This window comes from Chiloscyllium punctatum, chromosome 33, assembly GCF_047496795.1.
Source record: "Chiloscyllium punctatum isolate Juve2018m chromosome 33, sChiPun1.3, whole genome shotgun sequence".
Taxonomy (NCBI): Eukaryota; Metazoa; Chordata; class Chondrichthyes; order Orectolobiformes; family Hemiscylliidae; genus Chiloscyllium; species Chiloscyllium punctatum.
In genome coordinates, this window is record NC_092771.1 from 26,134,607 (window position 1) to 26,145,664 (window position 11,058).

The window sequence follows — 11,058 nt, forward strand, 5'->3', positions numbered from 1 at the left end:
CTGTTTGTTATTCAGAGCAGTAGTGTCCATAAAGAATATTTGCTCTTATTTAGCACCTTCCACATACCTGCACATTATCAAAGAATCATTAATGGGACAGTATTGCTGCATGTACCTGTTCCATTTATGCATCACCAAAAGCAGACAATTATTAGTTAACAGGTTTTACAGTCTTGTGGATCACAGCCAGTAATATTGCAGTGTTGTTATTGACCGTTTTGAAGAGTAGATGACTAGTTAACTTGGCAAGTTGGGTGTTGATTATTTCCTTATTCTCTGACCTTAGGTGCTAGTCTTTTTCTGTCAGGAATCTGTGCATTTTTCATCTGGCAAGTGAAGACCAAAACGCAGAGCTTGATAGTGTCCTGTGTGTTTAGTGCCATCTCAGTTGTTGCTTGGAACTCACTTGATGTCATTGGGTTAGAATTGTACCCAACTAACTTGCGGTAAGTTAGTTTTAAAAATCAAGAGGGAGTCGACTCCTTATATTCCACCTTCTCAAACATTTGTCTATTGTTCATTATAGGGATGAGATAGAAAATAATTCCAAGTATAGACAGAACCATTGTACTGGGAGAGTTTTATTGCAAGAATGAGACTGATCAGAAACCTAACATATTCCTAGTTCAAAGCATGCATCAGAATGAGCCACGCTTGAAAACTCAAGTGTATCTCATCAAGTGATTGCATATTGACTGGCTTTATGCTGTGGACTTAAATTATGAGATCTTCCCATTTAGGTCGAAGGACTGAGGGACATTTTGATTCAAGTTTGCTAACGATGAATTGTTTTTAAAGTTCCCAGATTCTTTAAAATAATCTGCCAAGTTAAAAATATTTCATTACACTTCCATAAAGAAATTCTTCAAATGAAACATTTTATTTTTCCACTAACTTAATCCAGACTAAAAGTACATATTTGTATCTCCTGTGAACCACCTTTCTTGACTATCTAATGCAACCCATTTCCCATAGCTCATGCTGATGCTGTTCTCAACATTCCATAAGATATGTCCTATTAATAAATACAACTGTATATGATAAGTTTATAGGCAGTATGTTTAATATTTCATGGGAAGGGCAGCTATTTATCTATTTATACAAGGAGGCCATTTGTTTCTTTGACAGTGTACTTGAAATTTTGGTTTAGAGTTCGTATAGTTATGGCAGAGTTTCAAAAGTACAACTACATTGCTAAAATGTTTAGAATTTTAGTACCTTTATGTGGAAGGATTTTTTAAATTTAAAATAGAAATAAAAACTCTCTCTCAACAGGTCTTCTGCACTTGGAGTTTTCACTGGTATCAGTCGTGTTGCCTCCATTTTGGGAAATGTGGTGTTTGGCCAACTGGTTGACATGAACTGCAGTGTGACCATCCTCCTGGTTGCAGCAATATTTTTCATCGGCAGTCTGGCATGCTTCAAATTACCTAACACTAAGCACATTGAATTGAGTTGAGAAGAGAGTTGAAGTTACTGGAACATTTATCATTGGTGCCTTTACCCATGTAAGCATTTACCCTTCAGCTCCAATTTGTCTTTTGCTTGTGAAGTGTACTGGAATGAGATACCGTAAGCTCGAAGAGGGAATTATGGCCCTATTTATGAAGGGTAACTGCAAAAGACGACCAATACGAATACTTTGGCAACAATTTGTTTCTATTCAAAACGTGGCTACATGAAGCATGCACCATAAAATAAGGGATTGTCTGCTGAGGCTCAAAAAAATCCTCACTTGTTACATTGTAAAACTCAAAATGCCATGCAGTTTGTGCTTACAATGACAACTTTCAGGTTCAGATCATGAAGCTGTGAGATAAGCTCCTTCCTCAGTTTGTACTTTGTTCTTCTGTTGACCTCCCACCATAAGCAGGAAGGGTCTGAATAGATAGGGAAGAGCTATAGTGAACTTTTGTTGAGAACATCATTTGTCTTACGAACCTATTGTGCAATATTTACATGTTTTCTTCTAAGCCATTTGGATTCTGTACAGATTCAAAAATGGGCAAATACCAAAATTGTGGATAATCAATATTGAGGATTGCAACAGAGTGAGAATGAAATCTGCACAATGATAAACAGATGCACCAATGGAGAGTTATGACAAGACATTGTCATATTTTTAAAACTCTGCTGGATTGACCAATTTGCATTGTGTAATGGCTTGCTGACCTGGGACATTGCTTAGGCAGGAGCGTAGTTTTGAATTAATTTTCTGATGTCTCCATAGCCCCATCTGATCTCCCCATACCCCTCAAGTGTTCTGACTTCAATTTCTGAATTACTCAGTCATAATCTCTCCTATCCTTTAAAAAGGAACTCAAATCTGTGACCAGGCTTTTGGTCATTTAATTTGTGGTAGTGTCCCTACCTCTAAGCTAGACAGCCAAATTCAAATCCACCTGCCCTGCAGGTAGGTAGCAACCCATCCACTTTGAATAAAAATAATTGTGATCAGCCGTCCAAAATCTTGTGGCCATGGTGTTTGATGTATTTATAAATGCAACATTAATAGATATTAATTCAAAAATATTGCACATAGTGCCTGTTTATGGACCAGACCAGATCCCCTCAAATATATTAAGCTAGCCTAGACCCTAATGTTGTTCCTAGCAGTTCACATTTGCTGTTTAAACCAAGTTCCAGCTGCAATTTGACTGGTCAAATATTAAAGACAATTTATTCAGACACTATAGTTAAAAATGGAAGAACAAACTAAGAATAACTTATTGGAGAACTTAACAGTAACTTTGCAAAAAGGCAAATTTGGAAGAGATTTTCTTACATGCAACACCTGCAGTAGGAAAAGAAACCCCAGCTTCTAGCTGTAACTGAGCAGGGTTGTGTGTGTTGAAATAGCTCAAGACTCCAGCAGCTTCTGCTGAAGCTAAAAGCTTAAAAACCCAGGTTCAGGAGAGCTGGATACGGCCATCCAGGCTCTGTGTTGTTCCAAATTTAAGAGTAAATGCCAAGGCCTCAAGCTATTTATATTCCCACATACTCAGTTACCTCTTGTTCAATCTCTCAAGACAAAACACACTTCTTAAAGACACAGCTTTGTCACAGTGCCAGGCACCAAACTCGAGGAAAAATACACTTGCATCAATGTTACAATATTTCCAGGATACCAAACCAGGGTAAAATTCTCAACCTAGCACTTCCTGCTGAGCTGAAAAAAATAGGAATAGGCCACTTAGTCTTACTGATTAACAGAATAGGCTTGAGGTACTGTGACCAACCCAGTTATAGGCTCAACTGTACTTTTAACCTGAACCCTAAAACTCTTGATTCTCTGGTCAGCCAGCAAGCTGCCCAGTTCTCCCTCAGCAAGCAAACACCTTTCAGCACTGCTGTCAAAAGCCCCTTTGCCAACTTCTCCCCTTGTGTGGAAATTTAAAAGTGGGAAAACCCTTTCTAAATTGTGCCTACAGTTCTAAGTTTCCACACAGGGGGAGAAATTGGCAAAGGGGCTTTTGACAGGAGCAGTGCTGAAAGACTAAGTGCCAAAAACAGGAAGGAAAATGACAGGAAGGGCAATTTCCTTTGAACAAGGGCAAGAGCACATTTAATTTCAAATGCAGGACAAATTATTGCACAATAACCTTAAACCAAGACTAAAGCTGTTCATAATTTTTTTAAAAAGGCAGTACTGCTATGGGACTATTGTTTATTATATGCAAACTAAATTTGGTTTTTGGTCTAGTGAAGAAAAAATTTTGATTGGGGAAATTTATCTGTACTAATCAACACTGGTACTTATACATTGAAATTTTCAGAAGTTTCTACTCAGGAAAAAAAAATAATGGATAGTGTAGCACCCAAATCTTTAAAAAGTGCAAGTGCCTTAATTCTTACCTATTCTATCTTTATATTACTTTGATCCTCTGACTCTGGAATTTGCAACATTCCAAGAATTAAAAAAAACTTCCTCCTGATGCTTTGACTTGTGTTTATAAAAGACAGACAGAAGAGTGATTATGGGCTTTCCAGCAAATGATCATTAACTCTTATTGCCTTGTAAGGGGCATGAGGTCTTGTGATGCAATGATAAAATCCCTGCCTCTGAGGTAGGAATTCACACACAATCCCACTTCAGGATGGAGCAGAGAGGTGCGAGAGACCAGGATCATCAATTAAGCTTCATTGAATTCCCTATAACTCCCAATGGTTGACATAAATGGGATGTATTTGCGGAATCAGTTCAGAGGGCAGCCAGAAGTCAAATCACGTTGCAGTGAGTAGGAGTAACTGGAATCCTTACCTGATGGACATGGTTAGAGTACAGTAGCTTGTTATTCCAACTATATACAACTGGTACAGTAAAGAGGAGTATTCCTCCAGGACTACAAAGACTGCACAAACTACACAGGGTGAGTGCGTAAGAACTGCAAAACACACAAATTAGAGTAATAAAAGAACGATAATTACTAGGCATTGTACTGGCAGCAACTCAAAGACGTGCAAAGAATTTCAGATGGAGTGTGAGATCATACCGTGTTAAGGAGCCTGGTGGGTTGGGAGAAGAAACTGTGCATGGTCTAGCCATGAGAGACCATATGCTCTGGTATTTTTTACCAGATGGCAGGAGGGGGAAGAGTTTGAGGGAGGGGTCTTCAACAATACTTTTAGCCTTTTGGATGCAGTGTGTGGTGAGGGAAGAGGGATCCAGATTATCTTCTCCGCTATAGTCACTACCCGGTACAGGGTCTTATGATAAGAAGGTACAATTCCTGAACCAGGCAGTGATGCAGCAGCTCAGGATACTCCCAATGAAACCTCTGTAGAATGTGGTGAGGATGGGAAGTTGGTTTTTCCTCAACCTACACAGGAAAGATGATTCCATGCTTTCTGGCTTCAGAGCTGGTGTTGGGGGAAACCAGGTGTGATTCTCCACCAAGTGGACACTAAGAAATTTGGTGCTGTTCACCATCTCCACAGGGGAGCAGATGTCCATGTTCTGAGACAGTTGTTGGCTCTATGTCAGTTAGCCACTGCACCTCCTAGGTTTACTTGTCATTCCTGATGAGACCCACTAGTCATATCAGCAAACATGTGATTTGAGCTAGGAATCACAGCAGCGTGTCAGCAGGATGAACAGCAGTGCCCCCCATCCCGTGATGGTGTTGGAGATGCTGTTCCTAATCTGGGCTGACGGAGGTCTCCTAGTCAGGTAGTCCAGGATCCAATCACACAGGGAAATATTCAAAAAGTCCAGCAGACTCAACATTCCTTAGCACCTGACTAGAAAACTAAATGCAGAACTGAAAGCTCTGTACAGTAGTCTTGTGTAGGTGTCCTCCGCCAGGTGGGTGAAACCAGATGGCGTGTGGTGGAAATGGCATCAACTGCTGAGTTGATGCATTAGTGTTATTTTATAGATTACCATTTTCCCAAGTTTAGCTATTTAAAACCTCCCATTTGACGTAGTGCAGTTTGCACTCTTGCCAGCAAGATTGCCAGTTAAGCCTGTGAAATAGTGACCCTTAAAGCATTTATTGTCTATACAACCAAAGTCTATAATAGTACTTGATGTTTAACACAAGATAGGTTTCTGTAACTCCTAAACTCAAATAGGCAGCAAATAATTAAGTAACTTAAGCAACAGTTAGGATACAAGTCTAGACAGGAGAAACTATATAGTCCACAATTGTGGACAGCAAGTGCATTTCATAGATCCCTGAGGGGCAATGAGCTTGGTGTGCTGATCTCAGCAGCTCGTGATGGCAACATTCTGCTGATTCCTTCCTCATCTTCAATCTAGAAGGAACGAGTTCAGGCAGCTAAGCACTTGAACAGGCTTTTAGTGGAAATACCAACCCCCATTGATCAGAGTCAAGAGTGGGGTGCTAGAAAAAGCACAGCAGGTCAGGCAGCATCTGAGGAGCAGGAAAACATTTAGGGCATGAGCCTTTCATTGATCACACTACTTAGCCAAACATGATGAGAGGACAGGTAACATATCAGGATGGTCAGCTCACCTTGCTCATTACTTTTTTAAAAAAAAGTAACTTTTGCCTCATGCAGAGAATCGTTTACTAGCCTTTACCAGATACTTGCAAGAGGACAACGAAAACTCCATTCTACTGACACAAGAATAGCAACAAGGCAGCTGACATTTTTCCAGAGAGCACAAACAGCTGCTCCATAGCATGAGGCCACCACCTCTATGCCTACCAGTAATAATTATGATTTGTGGAAAGAAATAGCACCTTTTGGATATACCCAGTTCGGAATATTTGGTACTAGCTGAAATACTAAAACGAATAAATATTTCACACCTAGGAGAGAGTGTTAAAGTGATTACATTTATCCAACTTTTGCATTCTTCAAATTTCCATACAAAGTACTGTACCAAAGTGCTGACATTGAAGTTCTGATCAAAAAGACTGCTAGTCAGTAAAGTCACTCGTCCTACCACAGGGCAGCACTCAAGAAACAATTGGTGGTGGTTTCATCTGGAAGCAACCTTGTCACAAAACAAGGGGAGGGGTTCAATTCATGCTATTAGTGTTACTCCGGATAGCAAACCAGCTGCCTAGTCAATTGGATGGGTTGCACCTGAACAAGGTAGCACCCAGTATCCTTGCTGGGAAGTTTGCTTGTGCTATTGGGAAGGTTTAAACTAAATGGGGCACATGAAGTCAGGAACAAGGTCAAATCAGATTTAGAAAGATTACCAGGACAGTCCAAAATGGAGAAGATTTAGGCACATGGGTGGACTGAAGTTAAATTATATCTATTTTTAATTCAAGAAGTTTAACTGGTAACTTGAATAAGCTTAGAGCATTGATCAGAATTGGGAATGATATTGTTGCAATCAAATGTTGAAGGGAGGGCAGGACGACATTAAGATTATAAGGTATAGGATTTTTTTTCCAGGCAGGATTGGGTCGGAAGGGGTTTGAGAAGTATATAAGAGGTGGGAGGCATGACAAAACTACAGTGATTGTTTCTCAATAGAAGACAAAGATCTACCCAGATGGCTTCCATTTCAAAAACTTTAAAAAGTTACTTTGCTAAGATTACATTACAGGTCTCCCAACAGTCAGAGGGAGATGGAGGAACAGATATGTCAGCAAATCAGAAAAGTTGAGCGCAAGAAAGGATTAACTATTCTAACATTAACCAGGATCAGTTTTGAGAAAGGATTAGACAGGATGACATTTAAAGTGTATCAAGGTTAGCCTATTTGCTAATATGTAGATAGCCCTGAGAAATGAGATAGTGCTAGACCCTCAGGAATGAAACCACTTCATGGTACCTCTAATCCCCAAATCCTAATAATTTGCTTCTTAAGCAACCCCTAACATTTTGAAGGGTTTTTTTGGGTAAGGCATGAAACTCACTCTCCCTCAACTTGCTGCCCACCTTCATTAAGGGAAAAATGCTGGTCCTGACTTACTATCCTTCTTAAAAGGAGAACTCCCATTCTATCTGCAAGTAGTCTGTTTGGCAGATGTCTATTGATATTGAAATTGGCCTTCCCACCCCCACTTTAAATACTTATCCCTTTCCGTAAGGACATAAGTGAATTGAAAAGAGAGTGGGCAAACAGTTTGGGATAGCAACCTTTGAAGTTTCAAAGTCATTATGGAAAGGCATAAGGCCAAGTATCTAAATTGGGAGTGGGGGAGAAGGCCAATTTCAATAGTAGACAGCTGCCAAACAGACTGGGAACAACTACTTGCAGGTAAAATAGGAATCATGTCTTTTAGACAGTAAATCAGGGCCAGCATTTTCCTTTAAAGAGTGAAGGGTGGGTAGCAAGTCAAGGGGACCCCAGATGTCAAGGGTGAGCACATTAGTTTAAAGTTAGGTAGCATGCATTACAAAAAAAAAGGGAGGCCCTTCAAAAAAAAATTTAGGGTCACTTAAGCAGCAAATTAGGAGTTGGGGGATTAGAGAGGGACTGTGAAAAATGTAGGATTAAGGGGTGGAGGAAACCAAGTTATTTAATATTAAAAGAGTAGAGGATTACTAGGGAAAGAACAAACCTGGTAGACTACGGGCAATTGGTGCATGGTGCAAGAGGCTAGGACTGGCAGCCAAAATGTCCCAGGACTTGCATGTTTCATGTGATAGAAAGGAATGTAAACAGGTAGAGGAATTGCATTACCGGCAAAGGAGTATGTTACAGCTGTACAGAGGGAGAATACAGAGGACTTATGCAGCAATACAGTATGGGTAGAATGAGACATACGAAAAGGTGAAACCACAATGCTGGGGGTGTACTACAGGCCTCAACACCCAAGAGAGGGAATGTATAGAGATTTTGGATAGTTGCAAGAATAGCAGAATTGTGGGTGATTTTGGGGTACTTCCACCATATTGACTAGGTCTTTGTGCTGGGGGCTTGAATGGTGCAGAATTCGTAAAGGTCCATTCAGGAGGGATTCTTGACAATATGTGAACAATCCAACCAAGGAAAGGGTTATACTGGACCTGGTTTTGGGAAAAGGGCCTCGCCAAGTAAGCTAAGTTTCAGTGGGGAAATGTTTTCTCGTGACCTGTAATACTGCAAGTTTTACAAGATTCTCATGGATGAGGTAACAGCAGGCCATGGGTCCTGGGGTCAAGGCAAACTTCAATATTAGACAGGAACTGGAGAATTGTTTGGAGGCACCTGGTTGAAGTTAAATCTACAAAGCTGACATGGGAGTATTTAAAACAGCAGTTGAAAAGTTCAGGAGCAACACATTCCTGTGAGAATGAAGGTTAGGTATAGCAAGTTACATGAACCTTGCATGACTGGGGATGTTGTGACATTGGTCAGAAAGAAAAAAGGTCTAGGACGATGGGAACTGATAAGCCCTTGATGTAAAAGGAAAGAATTTAAAAATCAGGAATTATAAGGGCTTAAGAAAAAGTCATGAAAAGTAATAGAATACAGATTAAGGAGATTCCTAATACTTTATACATGCAAAACAAAAAAAAAGGACAGCCAGGGAAGGGGTTGGCCTACAAAAGGACAAAAAGGAGTGATTGTGTGGAACCAGAAGAGGTAGGCCGTGCCTCACTAATTTGAGTGTTTGAGAAGGTGAAGATAATCGAGGGAAAAGCAGTTTGATATTGTTACATGGACTTCAGTAAAGCCATTGACAAGGTCCGTCAGACTAGAACAAAAAGGTAAAGTTGTATGATGAGCTGGCAAAATGGTTACAGAACTGGCTTAATCATAGGAGACAGGGTTGCACTGGAAGGATGCTTTTCAGAACGAAGGATTGTGACCAGTGGTGTTCCACAGGGATCATTGCTAGGACTTCAGGTACTAGGGGACACAGGTTGAAGGTTCAGGTGGAGAGAAGTTTTAAAATGTGAGGTAACATTTTCCACACAAAGGGTCAGGAGTGCCTTTAATGTGTTGCTAGTGGTGGTGGAAGCAGACAATAGCAGCATTCAAGAACATAATTGAGGGAAGAGGGATATGTATCCTAAAGGAAAGACAATTTCAGTATGGAAAGGCTAAAAGTGGTGGTGCAGGCTTGAGGGCTGAAGGACCTGTCCCTTAAATTAGAATCCCTACAGTATCAGAACAGGCCATTTTGGCTCAACAAGTCCACACTGACCCTCTGAAGAGTAACCCACCCAGATCCATTCCCTTGCCCTATATTTACCAGACTAATACACCCAACACTTAGGCAATTTAACCTGGCCAATCCACCTAACATACATATCTTTGGATTGTGGAAGAAATCAGAGCACCTGGAGGAAACCCACACAGACAAAGGGAGACTGTGCAAACTTCACAGACAGACACTTACCAGAGGCTGGAATCTAACCCAGGTCCCTGGTGCTGCGAGGCAGCAATGCTAACCACTGAGCTACTGTGCCATTTTATTTTTGGCATGGGTGAATATGGATAAGACATAGCCAGGATCTCAGTTGGGATGGTGAGGTTTAGAACAAGATTAAAAAGAATGTTTTTATAGTCATAAAAAGGTGCATTAACCGCTAGGGCCTGATGAAACTGCTATGGAGACAAAACATTGATAAGGCCCTGACAAAAGGTAGACATTTAATACTTTACCTATCCTGCAGTCATCTGGAACTTCACCTGTGGTAAGCAATGTGGTTCCTTTGTTCAAGGACAGCAGGGCTAGGTCAGGGAATTACAGACCTGTTAATCTGACAGTTGAAAAAACTGAGGGACAGGATTAATCATTTGTAAAAGGGAGGGACTGATCAAGGGTCAATCAGGCCTATTTCTATGATGACTAACTGACCCCCTCTTTACAACTGTTTCAAAGAGAACTGTAGATTGAGGAGATATTAAACAGTAAATTAATGGCATTTTTTGCCAAAACTGCTGAATAAATGCAACAATGGAGCATTGGTGCCAATAGGCAAGTAAAGTTGGGCTGAGATTTAAAGCAACTTGTCACCAAAAACATCTCAGCTAAATTGAATGATTTGTCATGGCAATAATGCCAAGAGGAAACCATACTAGACACCTGACAGGAAGAGAGTTAATGTGGTCAAAAAAAAAATCAATGCAGACCCAGAACATCTTTCAAAACATCCAATATCTTGACTGTAACTGCTTAACAAAATTCAATAAACTACCATACATGGAGTTGCTGCAAGATTTAGAACAAAGTAAATTTACAACCCAGGCCCTCCAAGCCGGTGCTGATCCAAACGCACCTTCAATAAATCTACTGGGTCGTGCATGTCCCTTTCCTCACCTTGGAAAGAAAAAAGTGACTGCTCATTACAGAATCCTTCACTCTGGGAAAAAGCTTCTCTATCCACCCTGTCTATACTCTTCACAATTCTGTTGACCCCAGATCAGGTTCCCCCCGACTCTCCTTTTTTCTGATGAAAACAATCCTAACCTACTCAACATCTCTTCATAGCGAGCACCTTCTATACCAGGCAACATCCACGTAAACCTTCTCTGCACCCCTTCCAAAGCATCTATGTCCTTTTGGTAGTGTGGCAACTAGAACTGTACACTGATTTGAAGATGCCGGTGTTAGATTGGGGTGTACTAAGTTAAAAATCTCAATGAGGTTATAGCAAAAATCACAACATTGGAACTGTACATAGTATTCTAAA

General features: G+C 40.5%; 1 protein-coding gene across 4 annotated transcripts in view; it reads left to right on the plus strand.

Moving 5' to 3' along the window:
- The window catches only part of sv2 (synaptic vesicle glycoprotein 2), a 69,651-nt gene extending 67,183 nt beyond the window's left edge, over positions 1-2,468 (plus strand). For all 4 annotated transcript variants that reach the window (XM_072553188.1, XM_072553189.1, XM_072553192.1 and 1 more), the window contains 2 exons: positions 287-446; positions 1,276-2,468. In XM_072553188.1, the coding sequence (XP_072409289.1) occupies positions 287-446; positions 1,276-1,459 (344 nt within the window). In that variant the 3' untranslated portion in view covers positions 1,460-2,468. The remainder of the gene's footprint in view (positions 1-286; positions 447-1,275) is intronic.
- The last annotated feature ends 8,590 nt before the right edge of the window (positions 2,469-11,058 follow it).